General features: G+C 44.7%; 1 protein-coding gene across 1 annotated transcript in view; it reads left to right on the forward strand.

The window, feature by feature from the left end:
• LOC136626664 (pregnancy zone protein-like) overlaps nucleotides 1-26,202 on the forward strand; it is a 184,070-nt gene that overhangs the window by 27,643 nt on the left and 130,225 nt on the right. Inside the window, exon 6 of the mRNA XM_066601682.1 lies at nucleotides 3,821-3,967. Within this exon, the coding sequence (XP_066457779.1) occupies nucleotides 3,821-3,967 (147 nt within the window). The remainder of the gene's footprint in view (nucleotides 1-3,820; nucleotides 3,968-26,202) is intronic.

The following is a 26,202-nucleotide window of genomic DNA, read 5'->3' on the forward strand; positions in this document are numbered from 1 at the left end:
TTCCCGATATCATAGAAACATGAAATTTGGCACGAGTATTGATTATGTCATAAATAGGAAAAGCTAATCGGTCGCAAGTCGATTATTTAATTCAAAGCGCAAAAGAATTATTGTCTAAATTTTATGTACGTAATCTAATTCTCTCAGTTACCGATGTCATAGAAACTTGAAATTTGGCATGAGCATTGATTATGTCATAAATAGGAAAAGCTAATGGGTCCCAACTCAATTATCCAATTCTATGCGCAAAATAATTAGCGTCCAAATTTTACGTACGTAATCTAATTCTCTCACTTCCCGATGTCATAGAAATGTGAAATTTGGCATGGGCATTGATTATGTCATAAATAGGAAAAGCTAATGGATCTCAAGTCGATTATTTAATTCTAAGTGCAAAAGAATTAGCATCTAAATTTTATGTACATAATCTAATTCTCTCAGTTACCGATGTCATAAAAACTTGAAATTTGCCACGAGCACTGATTATGTCATAAATAGGAAAATCTAATGGGTCCCAACTCGATTATTCAATTCTAGCGCAAAAGAATTAGTCTCCAAATTTTACGTATGAAATCTAATTCTCTCACTTCGTGATGTCGTAGAAACATGACATTTTGCACGAGCATTCATTATGTCATAAATAGGAAAAGCTAATGGGTCCCAACTCGATTATTCAATTCTAAGCGCAAAAGAATTAGCGTCCAAATTTTATGTACGTAATCTAATTCTCTCACTTCCCGATGTCATAGAAACTTCAAATTTGGCACGGGCATTGATTGTGTCATAAATAGGAAAAGTTAATGGGTCTCAACTTGATTATTCAATTCTAAGCACAAAAGAATTAGCGTCCAAATTTTACGTACGGAACCTAATTCTCTCAGTTCCTGATGTCATTTTATATCAAGGAAACGTGGCATGGTTACCTCCACGTGGTTTTTCCTGGGTAACGCAAAGAACCATGCAAAATGGTGAACATATTTTTCTCCTCGGTATCTCTAAAGTAACCATGACTTCATAAGATTTTCCGTATGAACACCAGATTAACACCAGTACCAAATTAACTCGGGCAAAGCCGGGTATATCAGCTAGTACTATAATATTCACATGAACTTGCTTCTTCTGGCACAATATTAGTTAGAGATATAGCAGCTAGTGGTAGAACTTGTTGATTATTTTTTCCATGTTTTATATTAATTGTGTATTTGTAACAGGGTATGCATGTTCTGCTGTGTGGAGGTTGTTTGTCTGTGATAATTGTGCCTGAATTTGTGAATTTGACTATGAATTTAGGTTAGGGAGGACACAGGATGCAGTGGTTTTCTGTGCCACTCTAGACCTGCATCTGGGAAGGGTGTTGAGTACGGACAAAGTGTAGATCTGCAGTGAGGGCAGCTAAAGTGTAGTGTCTGCAGTTAGGACAACTAAAGTGTAGTGTCTGTAGTGAGGTAGTGAGCAGCATGGTGCTATATAGGAAAAAGCAAAGTAAGGGCTGCTTAGACGACCGTATATCGTCCGGGTTTGTACGCCCAGCTGATATACAGTGTCCCTCTCTGCAGGGGGAGGAGGCTGGAAGAGCCGGGAGCAGTGCACTGAGCTCGCGCACCCTCTCCACTACTCGCCACTATTTGCAATGGGAGGGGCGGGACAGGGATGGAGCTAAGTTCTGAGACTCACCTGCTTCCACTGTATGAGTTTATTAACACAGAGTCAGAAAATCCTCGTAAATAAGGTCAGGCTGTGAAGTGCTGGTGCTATAATGGATTGCTTATGTTGGCTTATTACTTCCCTGGATAAGGGAGAAAGAATTTTTGGTCTCTTGTGACCTGGTGAAGGGAATTTTTTTGTAGTATGCTTCCTTGAACTTGTGGTGCTTGTTGCACCGTTAAAATAAAGTTGGAGTGTTGTTGTATAAAAAATGTCTGACACCTATGTCAGTTATTTGCGATAGATGAGAACAACCACATTGCCCCATTCCAGATAAATCGTGGTCCAAGCCAGGATACTAAGTTCTCATGACCCTATTACCCACCAAAGCTGATCAGGGTGGCATTACTCCATTGTGAGCTCAAACCGATATGTAAACAGCCACTACTGTGGCTCAGGGAAAACTCCAGCCTGACACTCAAACGACATTAGCCGTTGCGTGTAATTGTGTGCCCATCGTGCACTTACCGTGGACTTTTCGTCCATCACTGCATTTAACTCAGCATGAAATCCATCGTCACTGATAAGAGGGACTGCATGCTGTGTTCTCCTCGGGCAGCGCTGAGAGAATGTTATGCAGCTGGCAGCCCGCGGCAGAGCAAAAGCGATGTATTTAGAGAACAGACCACCCGCTATTCTCTAAATAAATGCAAATGAAGCTAGTTTGCTGCTAATGGGTACCTAATGGAAAATGATCGCTCAAAACTGTCAGTTTCTGACGAATTTTGAGTGATCATCTATGCGTGTAAATGAACCTTAAATCACTATGGAGTCCCAGAGGTAAAGTTGCAGCATGAATAGCAGAACCAAAGTTGCAGTGTGGAATAGCACAACCGATGGTGAAGCATAGTATCCATACGAACACTAGGTGTAGGCTTCCAGGGCTGGCAACAAAGTACACGATACAGACCTAACTCCAGGAGTCAGGAACACGATTCATGATGCAGAATATAGGGATACAAGATTCAAACTTTGATTTAGGGGAGGTAAACACCTCCAGGTCGATAACTCAGAGCACACAAGCAGACTAACATTCAGGACTCAGGGTTTTGAGTTCCAGCAACAACTGGTCCAGGCTCTCTACACAAAGTCCCCCGTACATGAGTGCTAGAAGTAATAAAATAACCAGGATAGTGAACTAACAAATAAACTAGGAAATAGACTAACAAAATAACCTGACTCACAGGAACAGGAAACTGAGGGGTCCAGTGCTCACCATGATTGGCCACACAACAAATGATGTCATAAAATACTTTTTAGATGCAAGAAATACAAAGCTGAACAAGGCCACGGAAGGCAGCAGTTCACATGGCATGATGGTTAAAGGGGTTGTACCACAGTTGACTTTTATCACCTGTCTAATGGAGAGAAGATAAAAGTCTGATCAGTGGGGCTCTGACTCATGAGACCCCCACCGATCCTGAGAGTGGGGTTCTTGTGTCCCACTGTCTCCTTACTGGTGCTGTTTCAATCATCTTAAATAGGAATGTCGGAAATAGTCGAGCACTTGCATGCAGCTATTTTTGTCAGTCCCATTGAAATGCATGTAACGCCCCAATGCATTGCTGCTCCATTCAGTTTCCATGTCACTTTGGGGTGTGCAGTGAGTCCGCAGTGGTGTTCCCATTCCCTGTCCTGCAGCATTATGTTCACAGTATAATAAGCTGATTTATCACATTTAGTTAATACAGTATACCTGGACTTTGTCAACTTTCCCTGTTGAGGACTGATAGGTCATCAAATGATGATTGGTGTGGACCTGCTGCTCGGATCGTCGCCAATCAGCTGATTCGTGGTGCCACAGTTGCTATGGTCTGCGGAGGAAGCAAAAACCGCTGGCCATATTGCAGCTGCCAAGGTTGGTACTGCAGCGCAGCTCCCACTAAATTCAATGGGATTCCTCCAAAGTACATACTGTGTTTTCACATGTATAAAAGTAAACACATCTTATATAGCACGTTCCTCTTGTGCCTGATGGATTATCCACTCTGATGTCAGCAATATACTGTACAGTATGTATATACCATTATGTAATATTGAACTTCGATTAAGGTTGTTTTTAACAAGTGTGAAATAGTATGACACAAACTAACTGCCATTATGGTCTTGTTTGCAGAGAGAAGAAATATTACGTGTGCAAGGTAGTTCAAGGAATCCACATGAGATAATGGCAGAGTTACTTGGAAGAGAAAAATGCCCGGAGAATGAGATCGCTGACACTTTTAGCTTGTATTCAATTTGGGATGCTTACAAGCTTTTTCTGGTAAGGTAAAATGGATCTGATAAAATATCAGATTTTTTTTACTAACTAACTTACTAATTTACTTACTTACTAACTAACTAACTAACTAACTTTGTATATGTGATACTATGTTACTATTTTAAAGAGATTCTGCCATCTCTGAAACCCCCTAAAAGTCAGTAATATGTGAATAGTTTAAAACATTCAGAATCTATCATCTTATTCTATTCACTTCCATTTCACTGAGGGCGCCCGCAAATGGATGCACAGATAAAGAATGGAAGAGAGTGGAAACATTGGATGCTTCTGGTATTGTAGCTCATTAAACTCAGTGTACTACCTGAGCTGTACTACCAAATACATCTCATGAACAAGATGGTCAGATACTTCTGCATGAATAAAAAGGGAGATGTAGGACAAAGCAGCTACAGCAGCGGAAGAACGAGCAGGATGAGGCTGACTCTTTGTCCTCTGGTCCCAGTTGGCTCTCCAAGGCAGTGGGTGGTGGGGTTCATTTGGCTATTCATATGTGTTGTGCTGTTTATGTTCTTGCTGCATTTTAAACGCTTACCGCAGATCTTACAATTGACCACTTTTCTGTTATCACCTGTGGTTTCAAGGAATGCCCAGGCTGCACAAGTCCTGTAAACAGACCTAGCTGGGGGCCTGATATTGCTGCTGCAACTAGTTGTATCTAAGGGTGGCGGAACTGCTCTTATGTTTTTCTGAGACACCTTACTCCTTTCTTGGCATGGTGCTGCTCCGCAATGTCCACCTCTTCCTCCTCACCCTGTAAGCTGCTATGATAACTCTTCCTGCCTCCCCATATTACATCAAGTACTTCATCCTTTTCTTCCTCCTCTTCCCCTTCATTGTCCTACTCCTCCTGAGTGGACTCTGTATCACAATGAGCACCAGGAACTGGAACTTCTACTTCCACATGACCCCAAATACACATTGCCTGTGGGGGGCTGACTGTGCACAATGACCCACCCTCATCTTCCTTCTCAGAGGAAGAACATGGTTGGGCCTCAGTGCATTCGATGTCTTGGTCTTCTCCCTCTCGTTATTTGGACTGCCCCGTTGACATCCATGACAATGAATGATCAAACAGATCCTCAGACTGATCCATGTGGACTCCTTCAGAAGGTGTGGGGTATTTGACACAGGGTGAAGTAGAGGGAGGATGCTCATGGCCAACTGGTACAGACTGACTGCTGTGTGCTTGCAACTGGAAGGAAGAGTAGGTGGTGATACTTAAGGCATGCTGTGTCATCCACTCTACGACCTGTGCTGAAGATGCAATGCAAGTTGCCTGCCGCAAAATGTGGAGCTATTGCTTCAGTGGGAGCATCTTTAATTGCCAACTTAGCCCATCCTCTACCACCTTCACCAACTCCCCCTCTTTTTTCGTGTTTCCTTTTTATTTTTACTACTTGTTTGTTTACTTTCTAGTATAATTTGATATAATTTTTCAGCTAGCTTTGTAGTTTGCAGAAAATCTCTGCTTGCATCATAAGGCCTGTGAATAGTTTATAGTGGCCGGACACATAACTAAACAACATCTTAGGCCGCCTGCACACGGGCGGAAATCCCGCGGCGGTATTTCCCGCGGGATTTCCGCCACTGAAAGCCTGCATAGGAGTGATTTACAATACGCACTCCTATGCAGACGGCCGCGGTTTGCCTGCTCGAAATGTCGCGCGGCAAACAAACCGCGGCATGTCCTATTTCTGTGCGGGGCTCGCAGAGCCTCGCACAGAAACGTCACTCACCCAGCCGCCGGCTCTGGTCTGCGCATGCGCCGGCTGCTCGGTAGCCGGCACATGAAAGAGCCGGGGCCGCCAGGCGCGGGTGAGTACGCGCTCGTCACTGAATGCTCGCCGCCGGATCCGACCCGCTCGTCTGCAGGCGGCCTAAAGGTTGCTGAAAAGCACTGTATATATTTTCTATTTCTCTGTTTGTTTTTTGTTTAATATTAGCACAAAACACCGCCGCCAACTAAATAAGCCCCAATCCATGGGCAGCATGATATGTGAGAACAGAAGGCCACACAGTACTGCTTGTATATTTGTGCACTGCCCCTCTTTGGTGCAGCGCAATTTAATTCTCCAAATCACACTGCTAGTTGTGTAAGGCCTGCAAATAATTCATAAAAGCCAGACTGGCAACTTTGAACGACGAATGAGGTCACAGAGAACTGCAACATGCCAAAGTATAGTTTGTCAGTCTGCTTTGCTCCTATGTATGTTGTCAGCAGCAAAAATATATTCTTTCTGAATGTACACACCACATTTCGTTTAGGCATATAAACATGATGCAGCTTCTTTCTCTGCTCCCTCCAATAGAATCCTGTTTATGTTCTCTGCTGGTATACAAGTTTTCACAAACAGCAGCAATATATCATCTGTAGAATATCTGTCCCTAACACCACACCACATTTCATATAGTCATATAAACGTGATGCAGCTTATTTATTTTGTCCCTCTAATAGAAACCCGGTATACAAGCTTTCACACCAGCACTAATATATCCTCTGTAGAATATCTGGCTTTAATAACAGACCATGTGTTATATAGACATATAAACCTGATACAGCTTCTTTGTCCTGTACTTAACTTATGCAAAATGAAGGAAAAAAGAAAAATGTTTGGAACCGTGTTAGCCAATAGAGCAAAATGTGATTGTTCTCAGCAAGAGAAACCAATTAATCTTGTAGATATGATACCTTTTAAATGGCTAACAAAAATACATGATGTTATAGTGAGCTTTAGAACCTACTCAGGATTCTTCCTCAGGCATGGATGATCTGCAGTATTCCACACCCATTAAAAAAATAGAATATTTGCATAGCCACTCAGATTAGTGGGCAGCGATTGCAGTTTCCATGAATAGATATAAAATCGCAGCATATTCTATTTTTGTGCATACTCCACACAGATGTCTTCCATTAAAGTCAGTGGAAGCCGTCCGACCCGCAGTCCATCCGAAAGCAATGGCACGGAAAAAACAAATATTAAAAAAAAAAAACCTGTACTGCACATGACCAATGGCGAGCATCCGCAGTCATCTTCAATACAGGAAAAGAGGTATTGCAGTGTCACCGGCCGTGAGCAGAGCCAGATTCCGCTGTGGGCTCCTGCATGTGGAATCCGAGTGGCTCGTGTACAAGATATATATATATGCCAATGTGCTGGTACCAAGCCCGGATAAATGGGGAGGATTAGGGAAATACCAGGTGACCTGGTGACCCTGTAAAAACCTTGTCTTGGAAATCCTGTGAAAGAGTTCTTAAATGATTCAGATATAGTATCAGATGGTAGGCACCCCAGACCTCATGACACAACTGGCGGAAAGCCATTGGGAAGCCCAGCTGCTGATTTGTCTCATGATGAAAGGAAAGGACTGCACTGTACCAAAACTCACATACTAGCAACATGAAATGTGTGTGGCATTAGTCTAGGAAAATTGGACGTTGTGAGATGTGAAATGACAAGACTTGACATTGATATTCTTGCACTGGACTGGTAATGGATATTTTCAGTCTGATGACTTTACATTGCACTATGCCGGACATGAGGATAAAAGGGGAATGGAAAGGCCTTTATTACAAACCAGTGGACCTCAAAGCCAGCAGAAAGCTTTAGAACATACAGCGACTGTATCATTGCTAAGCAGATATGTAGTAACCAAGTGAACATCTCAATCTTACAGGTCCATGCCCCAACAATGGTTGCCAATAAGGGAAACCATATGCCGATGTCCAGAAAACTCTAAACAAAGTGCGAACGAAATACATAATTTACATTATGGGCGATTTAAATTCAAAAGTTGGCAGCCAGCCAGAAGTGAAAGAAATCACAGTGAAAGAAATGAGGACGGTGATCGCCTGATAAGTTCTGCCAAGAAAATTGGCTCAGGATAGCAAACACATGGTTTATGACTACATGCTGACTATACATGTGGACATCTCCCAATTGCCTCCATCAAAATCAGATTGATTACATCCTGTGTAATCATTGTTGGCGAAGTTCAGTCATTGCAATGCAAACCTTTCCTGGCGCCGACTGCGGCACTGATCATGCAGAGCTACTGCTGCTAGTAGCAGTGTCAGGGAAAATTCTGCGTACAGCACCAATCAGGCCCACCCCAATGCCCCGCTGCCGGCGGTAAAGAAGAGACACCACACACGGAGGTCTGGTATAGTTCCTCACACGGGGACATGACTGCGCACTTTATTACAGATAACATGGGATCTTATACCCTTTGGTCTCATCACTAGGAATGGGTGATGGGCTCATTGGCTCAAATTCACCGCATAACCATATATGGGAAGTCCGGATTTCCGGCCTGAGACACTGATGATTATATACGTAGTTGAACAGTCGTTATCTAGATACGGCGCTTCTGGGAAAACAGCCAAGTACACGGCCTTCGTGTCTGGTTCTGTATCATCTCTGAATTTCTGGAAACATCTCTCTCAGCCTTGCAAACCTTTGGAATATCTGATGTAAGGCGACATATAAGTTTTTCTCATCTTAGCATTGAATAGAACTTGCATACAGGTATAAAAGCATAAAGAACATATGGCAATATATACATATACCCTCACAAACCCCCCTAAAAACTTATATGGAGATCAAGCACCAGACCTTGCACTCTTCCTCGGTCGCCTCTCCCTTGCGTCAGGGTTTCCCCACTGCCCGTAAGTCCCTACTCCTAGGAGGGGGGATCCCTACCTCACCTCAGAAGGAGGCCATGGATTCCCTGGGCTCATTTCCGGGCATCCATACCCTCTATCTGTACAAGTTAACACCCCACAGGGTGCGCCCTCGCCGGAATCTAAGGTCTTCTGCACTAACCCTAGGCAAATGGGAATTCCACTGACAGTCCATCTTAGGAGATCGGGGCAGGCGCAGTACTAGTACATTTCTCCATTCTTCTGGTAACGTAGTGGTTGGCATTATCGGAACTGGCTTTTCATCTTTTTCAAACAAGGGAAACGTTGGTGTCACATTGTCCAGTCCCTTACTCATACTCTTTTTGATCAAAGGGATAATACACGTACAGGAAGTTACATACCCCACCTCTTTCTGCTAAAATCATTTCCAGGGCCACTCTATTTTGGAACGCCATAGATGCAGTGGGCCCTAACTGGTCAGCTAACCCTTGCAAAGCATCCCTGGTGTAGTTTACAAACCTCTGCTGATTGTAAAAGATATAATTCATCCAATCTACATTATTATTAACAGTGACAATAGCAAATAAGGACTCAAAACCTGCTTTAACCTGATCTCTAGAATTAAATTCATCTGGCACCCCCCTTGGCACTCCTATTACATCTATGTGTACATGTGGATCAAAGTTACCACCTGGAGCGTCAAATTCTCACCCTCAGTGTAGTCTTCATATTGCACATTTGATTGTATTAATTTGTTCTAATCCCTGAAACAGGGGGCTAGTGTACAGTAGTCAAAGGTGTGTGTTAGAGGAATTGTACCACATTATAGCATGTAAAGGATATGCAGGATCATGAGTTCTTTTTTTCAGTGCGAAGTGTAGATCCAAGTGGGCTTTCCTTCGAGCTTGACTGCAGTTGGGGTGGTGAGCAACATCTGGTAGGGACATTCAAACAGGGTTTCTCTCTCAAACTTTTTCACATAGACCCTGTCACCTGGTTTCAGATTGTGACACTCATCTGTAGGACCTGGGAGAAAAGCAGAGACTGCAGAATGCGTAACTGACAATTCCTTGAAGAGGCCTATGACAAAATTGACAAGAAAATCATTCCCCAAACTCAGCTACTATGGCATGTACCCTCCGGAGAAAAAGAAAAACTAATAGAAGACACTCAATTCAAGATTTGCCCATTTTCTTCATTGCCTTTTTGTATCTACTTTCCCACTACTCTGTGGATGGTAGTGTGTATGAAAAGCCTGGAATATACCCAAAGCAGACATGATGTATTGCATTATTTCACCTGTGAAATGTGTACCTTTGTTTCACTCAATCACTTCCGGTACCGCGTATCTGTGGATTACCTCATTCATGAGCTTCTGTGCGGTTACCTGCTTATTTACTTTGGTAACAGGGTAGGTCTCTCCAACCTGAAAAGAAATCAACAACAAGCACATATTCATACTTCCCAACAAGTGGGAGCTGAGTGTAGCCAATTTGCAATCCCTGAAATGGGTAGAGTGGCCCCGGCAAGTGTTATGTGGCAAATTTACTTCTGCCCTGTTGCTTTACGGCAAAGATCATGCACAATTGGACAAATGATGCAGCAGCTATAGAAAACCCAGGAGCCACCCGTCCTTGTTCAAGCGTCGACTTTATTGCTGCTTTGAGAGGTGCATCTTTCCGTGCGTCAGCTGGGCCATCATGGGGCACAGGGATCGTGGTAGGCAAGTGCTGTTGACTGTTCACCATACACCGTCCTTTTTTAGTCCATTTTTCCTTTTCTTCCTTGCTGGCTTGTAACTGTAAAGTCTTTAGCATATCAAAGTCCAAGTTTTTATCAAAGTCCAAAGTTTTTATCAAAGTCCAAGTTTTTATCAAAGTCCAAAGTTTTTAGTCAAAGTCCAAAGTTATTATCAAATTCTTCTTTTCTTCTTTTCTTCCACGGCTTCAGGGCCGCTGCCTTTGCTGTGTGGTCTGTGATGGTGTTGCCTCTTGTTTCTCCGGTGTAGGAATTGGTGTGAGCTTTCCACTTTGTCAGGTAGAAGTAGGGCCTCCGTGAGACTCTGCACCGCTGCATCATTCTTAATTGGCTGTCCTGCTGAGGTAAAAAACTGTCTGGCCTTCCATGTTGGGCCGTAATCATGAGCTATGCCAAATGCATACCGGGAGTCAGTGTAAATGTTTGCCGTCTTACCTTCTGCCACTCTACACTTTTCAGTGAGGGCCTTCAGTTCCGCTTCTTGTGCTGCGACATGCGGAGGCATTCTGCTTTTAGGACATCTTGTTGTGTGACCACTGCATATCCAGTGTGGAGTCGTCAATCACCCTGGTACCATCTATAAAAAACAACTCAAAATATGCATTATTAACAAGGGCTTTCAGTAACTTTTTAAAATTTAAATTTTCTTGTTGCATCAATGCTAGACAATCATGCTGGTATTCTATTTCAAAAAGATCAGAATCTTGTTGCAAAAAATTTAAAAAATGGCTGATTTGCAATACCGATCAGAATCTTGTTGCAAAAAATTTAAAAATGGCTGATTTGCAATACCTAGATCACCTATGCCTTCTCCTCCCCCCCCCCCCCTTTGAACCAGGGTACTCAATTGTAAGAAGAGTAGCCGGGTTGAAAGTAGTACAACATTGTAAAAAGATTTGATGGATGCAGATAAGGCCTGTAAGATGTTAGCACCAATAACAGAGACATGAGTTACATCAGGGCAGAATAATCTACAAACACCTATTAATATTGGAAATGTGATATCCTTTAAGCAAATTCATTATTAATCTGATCCTGCCTGCAATGTCTTATCAAATTTGAGAGAGAGAAAAAAAACAAAGACTTTTACTAGCTGCTCAAGATCCTCACCCCCTCCCTTGTGGAAAAGAGGGATGAAACATTACATCCTTTACATCATCTAGCTCCACCCCTTCGATACTGGCTGCTTGCGTCTTTTTTTTCACAACTTCATTTAAGCTTAACAGTCTGCACGTCCACATCACAAACAAGTAAAGTCTTATGCATGGGGAGGAACTTTTATCCCCAGTCAATATCTGCATCACACATTTTACATTCATCACAGCCTGAACACTGGGCATTAACTCTCATTGATCCATGCGCTCAAGTTTGCCCCGTCACCCCCCATTGAAGGTGTACCAGTACATACAGATGCACAGACAAAAAAAGTTTGACAAACATACATACATCTGTTGAAAAACATTGAGATGAGTGCTATAATGTTATAAAGTACATGATTCTATTGAGATGAGATTGTGAATGAGCGCTATTTTTGACAAATTATGTGAAAAAAAAATTTGCTGAGTGACTGAGACATTCTATCTTTCTTATTTACTGAAACTATTATATGCTATATTAAACACTGAAGTATTTTAGAATGTGTGGGTATCTTTTAGCCCCCCTTGTCTTTCCTTCTCTTTCCTTCTCTGTCTGTGACCCTGAGCTTGGAGTGAAATCTGAAGGCCCCCACCTTTGCAAAATAACTGTTATCTCTGCCTTGAAAGCTAGACACAAGCTGCAACTTCAAGTAAACAATCCTTCTCCTCTAAAAGCAAGCTCAGCTAACCATTTGCACATATATACACACATATATATATCTACCTAGTATGGATTATACATATTATACACCTTTTCCTCTCTCTTTGCCAACAAATCACGTCTTGTAACCTTCTTCTCGACTTTGCTTGTTCCCCATACTTCTCTCCCTACCTAACTGCCAATGTAACCTTCAATAGACACTCTCCCAACACCCTCTTGATCACTTACTGTACTTTCCAACATTTCACTTACGGATACTTTCTTAAACAAATAATGTGTACATACCTAACTTTCTCTGACTGTCTCTCTGCTTGTCACTTCAGCACTTTCTAGCAACCCTTGGTCTTTCAAGGCGCCCTTCTTGGTCCTAAAGACCTCCTCCCAGTCCCCATATTGTAATCTACCGTGCGGGTCGATGTCACACATTTTCATAAGAGTTTTATTACATTTTACAAATTGGGACCCTTGTCTCTCTGTCATCAATTGATCCGCACGGCGGCAGCCCTTGAGGGGCTCTGTCTTCTTTAATAAGGTCTTACGCATATTAGAACAACAACAGCAATAATAATAACACGCTCCATAGAGTGCATCCTTCTGACCCGAATTGTTAGCCCCTTATATATGGCAAAACAACCGAAGGCATCTTCTTCTATGGAACCAGTCCCATAGAGTGCATCCCTCTCCTCAGCTAAACCATCAACAACTAAATAAACTAAAACCGAGGGTCTCTTCTTCTATGGGACCTATCTCACAGAGTGCATCCCTCTCTGCTAAACCATCAACAACTAACTAAACTAAAACCGAGGGTCCCTTCTTCTGTGAGACAAAATGAAAAGAGAAAGAGAAAAAAAATTCTGCAGATACAACAAACAACCTTCACTTTTGCTAGAACGCTACGGACTTCAAAGTACAAACAGACTACAGACTAGTTTCTGGGTGAGCGATTGGTGCGCTTATCACGGTCCGTGGTCCGTGACGGCAAACCCGAAGCCCACGAGCTACCGTGTAGAACTCTTAACCCAACCCGTCCGGTCACAAAACACAGATAGTCCCTCCCGCTGCAAGACTCTCAGCGTAAAACACAACATAAATATATGCCGGTCTTACCTGGAGTTCTGTGAGTTGATCGGGCTCGGTTTGCAGCAGGACGGCTTCCCCGTGGCGTGGATCCGGGTGGACTGCGCTGTATGGCTCCGGTTTTACCATCCCACTTTCGGGCGCCATTTGTCAGGGAAAATTCTGCGTACAGCACCAATCAGGCCCACCCCAATGCCCCGCTGCCAGCGGTAAAGAAGAGACACCACACACGGAGGTCTGGTATAGTTCCTCACACGGGGACATGACTGCGCATTTTATTACAGATTACATGGGATCTTATACCCTTTGGTCTCATCACTAGGAATGGGTGATGGGCTCATTGGCTCAAATTCACCGCATAACCATATATGGGAAGTCCGGATTTCCGGCCTGAGACACTGATGATTATATACGTAGTTGAACAGTCGTTATCTAGATACGGCGCTTCTGGGAAAACAGCCAAGTACACGGCCTTCGTGTCTGGTTCTGTATCATCTCTGAATTTCTGGAAACATCTCTCTCAGCCTTGCAAACCTTTGGAATATCTGATGTAAGGCGACATATAAGTTTTTCTCATTTTAGCATTCAATAGAACTTGCATACAGGTATAAAAGCATAAAGAACATAATGCAATATATACATATACCCTCACAGCAGTGAAAACCATTAAGGCGCTTTGCCAGGCAGTATGGCTATCCACACACTGGCCATAGGACTAAAAAAGATCTGTCTTCATTCCTCTACCAAAGAAAGGCAACTGCCAGAATTGCCCAACTACCAAACAATAGCCCTCATTCCACATGCAAACAAGATCCTTCTCAAAAGTATACAGGAAAGACTGAGATCAGTAGTCGAAGAGGCACTCCATGATTTGCAGGCTGGATTCCTGTGAGGATGCGGCACCCGTGACCATATTGCAAACCTGCGATGGACCATGGAAAAAGCTCAAGAATACCAAAAGAATATATACATGTGTTTTATCAACTACATCAAGGCCTTGGATTGCGTTGTAGGCACACCCTACAAGAGCTGAGCATATAAGCACATCTAGTCCAATTGATAAAATCACTTTATACCAATCAAGATACCAGTGTGAGAACACATAATGGGGACACAGATTGGTTTTGGATTGGCAAAGGCGGCCAACAGGGCTGCATCCTCTCACCCTTCATGTTTAATCTATTTGCAAAAGTCATCATGCACAAAATGGAGCTAGAGCAATTGGAACCCGAGGTGAAGATAGGTGGCAGAAGCATCAATAATCTCTGTTAGGTGGATGTCACAACTCTGCGTGCAAAAACAAAGGTTGGTCTGAAGCAGCTGATGTGTAAGATTATAATTAAAGTGAAAAAATGGGCCTTTATCTGAATTTACAGGTCTTTACCCATTGTTTGCATGATGGAACATTTTATGAAGTTCTGCTTACTTCAGAGGAGCTGAGGAATAAAATATGTTCACATTTCACATGGTTATTCACGTTACCCAGGAATCATTGAGGTCCCTTCTTATTCTTCAAAACATTTTAGAAAATCTTGTTAAAGAAAAAATACTAAATAATCGACACAGAAGATGGCTACTTGCTTAAAACAATGGCTACACATAGAATAAGGAGTCATTTTCATTTCACTAACACAGTGAATGGAGTCAATGAAAATCAATAGACTTTCATTGTTTCATGCACACTGGCATGTTGATACTGCATATTAGTAGCATAGTACGAAAGGCTGAAAGAAGACAATGTCCATCTAGTTCAGCCTGTTTCCACTTCATCCTTGCTGATCCAGAGGAAGGCCAAAAAAAAAAACCCACTGAGGAAGAAGCCAATTTAGCCCATTTGGGGAAAAAATTCCTTCCCGACTCCATAATGGCAGTCAGAATAATCCCTGGATCAACCATTGAAAGTTCCTACCTTACTCCAAGATCCAGATAAACAACCCCACTGGTTATTTAATGTATTTATCCTGTCATAGGGCTCTAAAAAGATGTCTAGTCCCCTCTTAAACTCCTCTATCAATTTTGCAATCAACACTAGAGATGAGCGAGCACCAAAATGCTCCGGTGCTCGTTACTCCAGTCAAACTTTTCGTAATGCTCGAGAGCTTGTTTTGAGTAATGACCCCCATTGAAGTCAATGGGAGACTCAAGCATTTTTCAAGGTGACCCATGCCCCGCATAGGGGAGGTTGTGTTAATCACCTGAAAACATCAGAAAGTGATGGAAGCACCACAGAAACGGATAGGGAACAGCAGGGGCAGCATGCATGGATGCATCTGAGGCTCCCAGGTCTCACTATTAAGCCAAATTGTGGGCAAGAGCCTGGTGGTCACCCCCTTAACAATTTAGTTGCGACAGACCATAATCAGCAAGGCACATGCGCTGGCACATCTTAGCTAACCACCACACTAGGTGCAACAAAGGCCAATCACCACCTGCGAGTGACACCACTGCCTCTTCCCCTGTGTTACAGGCTGGCATTCCTGTCCAAATCCTTGCATGAGCCTGCATCCACAGAGTGCTGAAAAATTTTCCCAGTGCAGCGTCCAGCTGTCCCCATCCCAGACGGGGTAAGGTGCACCCCTTAGCCTGCTTTGCCGATGGGGGCTTTGTGACACAGTAGGCTGGTCCTTCGGCTCCCGATGTCCGATGGACCGACGCCGCCCCCGTACGGAGAGGCATGCGAAAGAGGAGCAGCCCTCTCCTCTTGTCCCGGGGCTCGGGTCATCTCGCCTTTGTCTGGGAGTACTGGCGGAGAACTAGCAGTCTTTGACCTATTTTCTCAAAATGCTGAGGAGTGGGGATGCGCACACTGGAGTCAACACACCGCACCTCTGCAGCATCCCTTTAGAACAGAGCCACGGAGTCCCCGAGTCCCTACTCTGCCTGTCAGGCCGCAGCAGCTGGGGGGCAGCTGTCCGACCCGGGCACCCCCTCCGAGCAGCCGGGCACACAACAACGCCTCTACCGGTTGAGGAAGCATGCAAAGATAAAAAAAAAAAGAAAAAAATCTCTCCCCAAGGGGCTTGTTAACCAGTGCCCCAGTGAAAGACAGCATAAACCATGAAGAAATTAGTGGCCAAACCAGGCACTCTTTCACCCCGCCCAGGACCTCTGTCTCTGCCCACACCTTCATTCGGGCGCCCGCGTATACTGTATAGAATCGGTAATAGTATGCAGTATACAGCCGGGATGCTTGTGAATGCTTTGTGCCCACTACTGGTCCCTGCAGCCAAACTGATCATGCACAAAAATGGAGTTGTAGTCCTAAAAAGTACTGTTGCGTTCCAATAATTCCAATCCCATGCCACTGCCGTAAAAAAATTCCATGCCACAAACATAGGCATAAAGGGGTCTCAGATGCCAGTACTTCTACACGTCTCCACAATTCAACAACTCAATCTACAGCAAAACATTTTTTTACCCAGAGTGCAGGTGAACCCCTGAAAGATTTGTTTACCAAGAGTATAGACGAACCCTTGAAAGATTTGTTTATTAAGAGTATAAGCAAACCCCTGAAACATTTATTGACCAAGACTATATAGGCAAACCCCTGAAACATTTGTTGACCAAGACTATAGGTGAATACCTGAAACAATTGCTTGACCAAGAGTATAGGTGTACCCATGAAAGATGTGTTTACCCAGAGTGCAGGTGAACCCCTGAAATTCTTTTTTTAACACAGAGCTCGTACTTGCTTAATGGGATCCAGGTGGCGGTCCACCAACAAGCAAGCTACTGCCTGTCCGAGCCCCTGCCTCTCCCCGAGGGGCTTTTTAATCAGTGCCCCAGCGGAAGACAGCATAAACCATGAAGAAATTAGCCAAACCAGGCCAAATCAGGCACTCTTTCACCCTGCCCAGGACCTCGGCCTCTGCCCACATCTTCATTTGGGTCCCCACGTCCATGTCCTCGTCCCCAACCCTTACCCCTAGTTTTCATCATGTTGTATAATTCACTACATCAAAATGCTGCTCAAACTGCGAGGTATTATGGTAACGCTTTAAAGGAGATGTCCCGCGCCGAAACGGGTTTTTTTTTTTTTTAACCCCCCCCCCCCCCGTTCGGCGCGAGACAACCCCGATGCAGGGGTTAAAAAAACCACCCGCACAGCGCTTACCTGAATCCCGGCGGTCCGGCGTCTTCATACTCACCTGCTGAAGATGGCCGCCGGGATCCTCTGTCTTCATGGACCGCAGGGCTTCTGTGCGGTCCATTGCCGATTCCAGCCTCCTGATTGGCTGGAATCGGCACGTGACGGGGCGGAGCTACACGGAGCCCCATAGAGAAGAGGAGAAGACCCGGACTGCGCAAGCGCGGCTAATTTGGCCATCGGAGGGCGAAAATTAGTCGGCACCATGGAGACGAGGACGCCAGCAACGGAGCAGGTAAGTATAAAACTTTTTATAACTTCTGTATGGCTCATAATTAATGCACAATGTACATTACAAAGTGCATTATTATGGCCATGCAGAAGTGTATAGACCCACTTGCTGCCTCGGGACAACCCCTTTAAGCAAAAATTAGACAGTGTAAAATGTGTACAGTCTTGTGTGTCCTCTCGATCTGCACTATATAACACTTGGGCCTATTATGCAAATTTTTTCAGCCACAAACAAATTAAAAAATGAAAAATGAAAGGAGTTTTGTTAGTTCCTATATAGTCTGTGTACACCAGTAGCAGTGTACTGTTTAGAACCGGTAACAGTATGCAGCATACAGATGGGATGCTTGTGAATGCTTTGCGCCCACTACTGGTCTCTGCAGCCAAACCGATCATGCACAAAAGTAGAGTTGTAGTCCTAAAAAGGACTGTTGGGTTCCAATAATTCCAATCCCATGCCACCTCCGTTACAAAATGTCATGAGCCACAAACATAGGAATAAAGGGGACTCAGATGCCAGTACTTCTACACATCTCCACAATTCAACAACTCAATCTACAACAAAACATTTTTTTACCTAAAGTGCAGGTGAACCCCTGAAAGATTTGTTTACCAAGAGTATAGACAAACCCTTGAAAGATTTGTTTATTAAGAGTATAGGCAAACCCCTGAAACATTTGTTGACCAAGAGTAAAGGGAACCCCCTGAAACATTTGTGTACCAAGACTATAGGCGAACCCCTGAAACATTTGTGTACCAAGAGTATAGGTGACCCCCTGAAACATTTGTTGACCAAGAGTATAGGCAAACCCCTGAAAAATTTGTTGACCAAGAGTATAGGCGAACCCCTGAAACAATTGCTTTACCAAGAGTATAGGCAAACCCCAGAAAAATTTGTATACCAAGAGTATAGGCGAACCCCTTAAAAATTAGTGTACCAAGAGTATAGGAGAACCCCTGAAACATTTGTGTTCCAAGAGCATAGGCAAACCCCTTAAAAATTTGTTGACCAAGAGTATAGGTGAACCCCTTTAAAATTTGTGTAGCAAGAGTATAGCCGAACCCCATAAAAAGTTTGTGTTCCAAGAGTATAGGCAAACCCCTGACAAATTTGTTGCCAAAGAGTATAGGTGCACCCCAGAAGCAATTGCTTTACCAAGAGTATAGACGAACCTCTTAAAAATTTGTGCACCAAGAGTATAGGTGAACCCCAGAAAAATTTGTTTACTAAGAGTATAGGCAAACCCCAGAAAAAGTTTGTGTTCCAAGAGTATAGGCAAACCCCTGACAAATTTGTTGCCAAAGAGTATAGGTGCACCCCAGAAGCAATTGCTTTACCAAGAGTATAGGCGAACCCCTGAAAAATTTGTTTACCAAGAGTATAGGTGAACCCCAGAAAAATTTGTTTACTAAGAGTATAGGCGAACCCCGGAAAAATTTGTGTACCAAGAATATAGGTATACCCCTAAAAAATTTGTCTACCCAGAGTGCAGGTGAAACCCTGAATTTTTTTTTTCACATAGAGCTCATACTTGCTTAATTTGCTAGCAGAGCCTGGAGGCAGCCCTCCGAAAAAATTAGCTCTTATGGAGCCTTTTGGCCCTCTGAAGAATTGGCTGTTCTGCGTGCTTACATGCTGGTTTAGGAGGAGGAGGAAGATCAGAGAAGGATAGATTAAGCTACTTTTCAACCTTTCTGGGGTGATAGAGAGAGTATGGTTCTCCTGTCCCAGCTTAAAGAATATTTATGTTTCGTTGCTTTCCACCGGTGGAGAAGAGAAGTCTGGGAAAATCCAGCCTTTGTTCATCTTAATGAGTGTAAGCCTGTCGGTGCTGTCAGTTGACAGGTGGGTAGCTTATCCGTGATAATCCCCCCAGCAGCACTAAACACCCTCTCTGAGAAGATGCTAGTGGCACCTCCAGGGCGTACAGCGCAAGTTCATGCCACGTGTCCAGCTTTGACACCCGATAGTTGTATGGAGCAGAGGGATCATGGAGGACGTTGGTACGGTCAGCTATGTACTCCCTCACCATCTTTTTACAGTGTTCCCTCCTATTCACACTAGACTGGGAAGTGGTGACACAGTCTGGCTGGGGTGCCATAAAACTGGCAAAGGCCCTGGGGAGTGTTCTTCTGCCTGTGCTGAACATGCTGCCTCTTCCCCTCGTCTACCCAGATAGTTGGCCCACTAAACTGCGTCTTCTAGCACTAGCGTTGTCAGATGGGAACTTTAGTATCAGCTTTTCCACCAGGGCCTTGTGGTATTGCATCACTCTCGTAATCCTTTCCTCTTTGGGAATGAGAGTGGAAAGGTTCTCCTTATACCGTGGGTCACGAAGGGTGAACACCCAGTAATCCGTGTTAGTCAGAATGTGTCTAACGCGAGGGTCACGGGAAAGGCAGCTTAACATGAAGTCAGCCATGTGTACAGAGTCCCAGTATGCAACACATCGCTTTAGTCACTAGGAGGATGACTCTCAGTCTCCTCCTCCTCCTCCTCCTCCTCTTCAGCCCATACATGCTGAACAGATGTGAAGGAAGTAGCATGGGTACCCTCTGCAGTGAGGGCAGCAGTCTCTACCCCCTCCTCCTCCTTCTCCTCCAAAACGCACTGAGAAACAGATGTGAGGGTGGTCTGGCTATCAAGTGACATATTGTCATCCCTCATCTCCTGTTCTATCGCAAAGCATCGGCCTTAATGCTTAGCAGCGACCTTTTCAGCAAGCAAAGCAGCGGGATGGTAATGCTGATAATGGCCGCATCGTCGCTCACCATTTGGGTTGACTCCTCAAAGCTTCCTAACACCTGACAGATGTCAGACATCCGTGTCCACTCCTCTGTAAAAACTGCGGAGGCTGACTGCAACTCCGACGACCATGTTGCAGCTGGTATTCAACAATGGCTCTACGCTGCTTGTAAACCCTGGCCAACATGTGCAACATTGAATTCCAGCGCGTGGGCATGTTGCACAACAGTCGGTGCACTGGCAGCTGGAAGCGATGTTGCAGTGTCCTAAGGGTGGCATAATCTGTGTTGGACTTTCTGAAATTTGTGCACTCACGACACACCTTGCTGAACAGCTCAGACAAATTGGGGTAGTTTTTAAGAAAGCACTGAACCACCAGATTGAACACGTGGGCCAGGCATGGCATATGTGTTAGTCTGCCAAGCTGTAGAGCCGCCACCAGGTTACTCCCATTGTCACACACAACCATGCCTGGTTGGAGGTTCAGGAGCGAAACCCTCAGATCTGTCTGCTCTGTCAAACCCTGTAACAGCTCTTGGGCGGTGTGCCTCTTGTCACTTATGCTCAGCAGTTTCAGCATGGCCTGCTGACGCTTTCCCACAGCAGTGCTGCAGCGCCTCGAGCTACCGACTGAAGGCGACATGCTCACAGATGGTAAAAGAGAGATGGAGGAGGAGGAGGGGTTTTGGAGGAGGTGGCATAATAAGCCGGAGAAACAATGACCGAGGTAGGACCCGCAATCCTCGATGTGGGTAGTATGTGAGCGGACCCAGGGTCAGACTCCGTCCTAGCCTCCACCCGGTTAACCCAATGTGCCGTCAGGGAGATGTAGTGTCCCTGCCCGCCAGCACTTGTCCACGTGTCGGTGGTTAAGTGGACCTTCCCAGTAACCGCGTTGGTGAGGGCACGGTTGATATTCCGTGACACGTGCTGGTGTAGGGCGGGGATGGCGCAGCGCGAAAAATTGTGGCATCTGTGGACCGAGTAGCAAGGCATGGCCGCTGCCATGAGGTTGCGGAAAGCCTCAGTTTCCACCAGCGTATATGGCAGCATCTCCAGGATCAGCAGCTTGGACATATACACGTTTAGCGATTGCTCATGCGGGTGGCTGGCTGCATATTTCCGCTTGCACTCCAATGCTTTGGTTATGGAGAGCTAAACACTGTGCTGGGACACATTGGTGGAGGCATTGGAGGACTGTGGAGGAGAAAGGGTGGGTGCAGGCCGGGAGACGCTCGTGCCTGCATTCTGGGAGGGGAAACACATCTCAGTGCCAGGATGAGGGGAAGAGGAAGTGTTGTGACCAGCAGGCGGTGAATGGCCTTCATTCCAGCTCATCAGGTGCTTAGCCATCATATGCCTGCGCATGCTGGTGGTGGTCAGGCTGGTATTAGTGGCTCCCCTGCTGATCTTGGTGCCGCACAGGTTACACACTAGAGATGAGCGAGCACGCTCATTTAGGGTTGATGCTCGAGCGAGCATCGGTCTTCTCGAGTAACTGATTTCTTGTCCGAACAAATGCAAGCGCTGTCTTCAGTAGGCTTACCAACCCAGGTCGGGTCAGTCACCTCATCATCCACCAGCTCTTCCTCTGAATCCTCAGTCTGCTCCTCCCTCAGACTTACTGCCCTAACAACAACCTCACTGATAGACAATTTTGGGCATCGGTCACGACAAACTCCACAGGGGGCTGAAAAACCATTTTTTCCGACTCAGGGTAGGGACCCAAGAAGAGTTCCTGGGAGTATGCCTGTTCTGAATCTCTCCTTTTCCTGGAGTGACCAAGCTGGGAGGAAGGAGGAGCAGCCTGAGGATTCAGAGATCCAGTGCCTTGGCTAGTGAGAGTGGACTGAGCGGAAGACTGGCTGTTGGATAAATTACTGAATGCGTTATCCACTATCCACGTCATCACCTGATCGCACTGTTGTGGTTTTAATAATGGTCTACCACACGGACCTGCAAAATGTGAGATGAAGCTAGGGAACTTAAATATGCGGCGCTCTACTAATCCCTCAGCAGCAGGCACTGTTTCACTCCACCCAGGACCGCGGCCTCTGTCCACACCCTCATTCGGACACCCATGTCCACGTCCTCGACCTCGACCCGAGTTATTTTGCGTACACTTATAGGCCAAAATAGACACTTTAAACTGAGTATAGTGCTATTAGATAGTGTGGATTGTCAGGACCCACACACGGGCATATAGCGTACGCTTTGAACCCCAAGAAAACAAATTTAAACTGTGTATACTGTTGTTAGATAGCGTGGATTGACAGGACCCACACACGGGTATATAGCGTACACTTTGAACCCAAAAATATACACAATAAACAGTGTATACTGTTGTTAGATAGCGTGGATTGACAGGACCCACCCACGGGTATATAGCATATGCTTTGAACCCCCCCAAAAAAAACAAATTTACATAGTGTATACTGTTGTCAGATAGTGTGGATTGACAGCACCCACACACGAGTATATAGCGTACGCTTTGAACCCCAAGAAAACAAATTTAAACTATGTATACTGTTGTTAGATAGCGTGGACTGACAGGAACCACACACGGGTATATAGCGTATGCTTTGAACCCCAAAATATACACAATAAACAGTATATACTGTTGTTAGCATGGATTGACAGGACCCACACAGGTATATAGCGTACACTTTGAGCCCTCCAAAAAATAAAAAAAGGAAAATGAAAGGAGTTTTGTTACTTCCTATCTAGTCTCTGTACACCACTAGCAGTATACTGCATAAAACCGGTAACAGTATGCAGTATATAGCCCAGATGCTTGAAAAAAAAAATTGTGCGCACTACTGCTCCCAGCCAGCCAAACTGCCGATGCACACAATGAGAGGAGTTGTAGTCCTCAAAAGGACTGTTGGGTTCTTGGAACAAGGATCCCTGCCTAACCGCAACCTTTAACCTACACTATCACTTTCCCTGAATAGCAGAAGCTCTGTCCCTCAGCTAATACAGCATCTGTGTGAGGCGAGTCTCAAGTGACCAGAGTTTTTATACTCGTAGGTCACCTGATCAGGCCAGCCAGTCACTGCGATAGACGTGCACAGGGTTGGCACGTCACCACAGGAGGTGGTGCCAAAGCTTTTCCTGCATGTTTATTGGCTAAAAAATGGCGCTAAACATGTGGGGAGGAGAGGATGAAAATTTCTCGAGCACTGCGTGGAGCTCGCTCGAGTAACGAGCACCTTCGAGTATGCTACTGCTTGAACGAGCATCAAGCTCAGATGAGCACGCTGCTCATCTCTAATCACCACTTTCTCAGGCAGAGAGTTCCACAGTCTCACTGCTCTTACAATAAAGAACCCCCTTTTATGTTGGTGATAAAAGCTTCTTTCCTCTAGACATAGAGGATGCCCTCTGGTTATTGTTACAGTCCTGGGTATAAACAGTTCATGGGAAAGATCATTGTATTGTCCCGTAATGCATTTATAAATAGTTATTTGGTCGTCCCTTAGCTGTCTTTTCTCCAGGGTGAGAAATACCAATTTTGATAACCTCTTTGGGTATTCCAGTCCCTCATTCCATTTATTATTTTAGTTGCCCTTTTTTGACCCCCCCCCCCCCATCCCTCCCCAAGCACTGTAACATCTTTCCTGAGCACAGGTGTCCAGAACTGTACACAGTATTCCATGTGAGGCCTGACAAGTGCCTCATATAATGGAAAATAATGTTCTTCCACTATGAAAGACACTTTTTTAATGCACCCCAAGACTTTATTTGCTTTTGCAGCAGCTGACCAGCATTGCATGCTCCAGTTTAGTCTACAGTCAACTAGTATTCCCAGGTCTTTTTCCATATCACTTTTTCCTAGCAGTACTTAATTTAGTGTATATGAGTGACATTCATTTCTCCTGCCGATGTGCGTAACCCTACATTTATCAATGCCACTTTTCTACCCAAGACCCCAGATTATCTAGGTCCATTTGCAGCTGTATATTGTCCTGTTTTGTATTAATTGTCTTATCTTGAATAATTTTGTATCGTCTGCAAATATTGATATTTTACTGTGCAGTCCTTCTATCAGATCGTCGATAAAAATATATATATATATATTTTTTTTATCAGATTTTTATTGGTTTTACAGGAATTAAACAGGATAAAACATTTTTGGAAATTTTGTCTCCTCGCAGGGAGAGATCCCATACCACTCTCACTCCCCACAGACAGATCTCAAATAATCCAGTTTTCCATGTTAGTCAACTCAGTGACTAAACTCCAAGATTATTGCTACTGGTGGAATCCGGGGCAGATAGGGGGGGGTCATGAGAGGTCAAACTAGACATGTGATTACCAGAAGACAACCTTATTAGTTGTAGGGGGGGTAGGGACAGGGTGTGGTGGAAAGGTATGGAGGGAGAGGGTTGAGGGGGGGGGGGGGGTATGGAAGGTGTCATGTGTAGGGTTGTATTGGAAGTGTTCTTTCACCCACCTCTCCTCCTTACGGCGTCTCCGCCCAGCCAAGCCGGAACGCAGGAACGTAGGCCCCGACGACGCCTCTATGAACCATTGCTTTTTCTGCTTCTTTTTCTGTCATCTTCTGTGACTGCAGCATCTTCAACGTCCCCAAAGCCCGAGGTTTCCCACCTGAGAAGTGTGATTCTCCCGTGAGGGAGGGGACACTTCTTTCTGTTTCTGTCAATTATCGCCTGAATTAGGGATTTTTAAAAGCAGGACGGCTTCCCCGTGGCGTGGATCCGGGTGGACTGCGCTGTATGGCTCCGGTTTTACCATCCCACTTTCGGGCGCCATTTGTCAGGGAAAATTCTGCGTACAGCACCAATCAGGCCCACCCCAATGCCCCGCTGCCAGCGGTAAAGAAGAGACACCACACACGGAGGTCTGGTATAGTTCCTCACACGGGGACATGACTGCGCATTTTATTACAGATTACATGGGATCTTATACCCTTTGGTCTCATCACTAGGAATGGGTGATGGGCTCATTGGCTCAAATTCACCGCATAACCATATATGGGAAGTCCGGATTTCCGGCCTGAGACACTGATGATTATATACGTAGTTGAACAGTCGTTATCTAGATACGGCGCTTCTGGGAAAACAGCCAAGTACACGGCCTTCGTGTCTGGTTCTGTATCATCTCTGAATTTCTGGAAACATCTCTCTCAGCCTTGCAAACCTTTGGAATATCTGATGTAAGGCGACATATAAGTTTTTCTCATTTTAGCATTCAATAGAACTTGCATACAGGTATAAAAGCATAAAGAACATAATGCAATATATACATATACCCTCACAGCAGTGAAAACCATTAAGGCGCTTTGCCAGGCAGTATGGCTATCCACACACTGGCCATAGGACTAAAAAAGATCTGTCTTCATTCCTCTACCAAAGAAAGGCAACTGCCAGAATTGCCCAACTACCAAACAATAGCCCTCATTCCACATGCAAACAAGATCCTTCTCAAAAGTATACAGGAAAGACTGAGATCAGTAGTCGAAGAGGCACTCCATGATTTGCAGGCTGGATTCCTGTGAGGATGCGGCACCCGTGACCATATTGCAAACCTGCGATGGACCATGGAAAAAGCTCAAGAATACCAAAAGAATATATACATGTGTTTTATCAACTACATCAAGGCCTTGGATTGCGTTGTAGGCACACCCTACAAGAGCTGAGCATATAAGCACATCTAGTCCAATTGATAAAATCACTTTATACCAATCAAGATACCAGTGTGAGAACACATAATGGGGACACAGATTGGTTTTGGATTGGCAAAGGCGGCCAACAGGGCTGCATCCTCTCACCCTTCATGTTTAATCTATTTGCAAA

The sequence above is a fragment of the Eleutherodactylus coqui genome, chromosome 4 (assembly GCF_035609145.1).
Source record: "Eleutherodactylus coqui strain aEleCoq1 chromosome 4, aEleCoq1.hap1, whole genome shotgun sequence".
NCBI classification, from domain to species: Eukaryota; Metazoa; Chordata; class Amphibia; order Anura; family Eleutherodactylidae; genus Eleutherodactylus; species Eleutherodactylus coqui.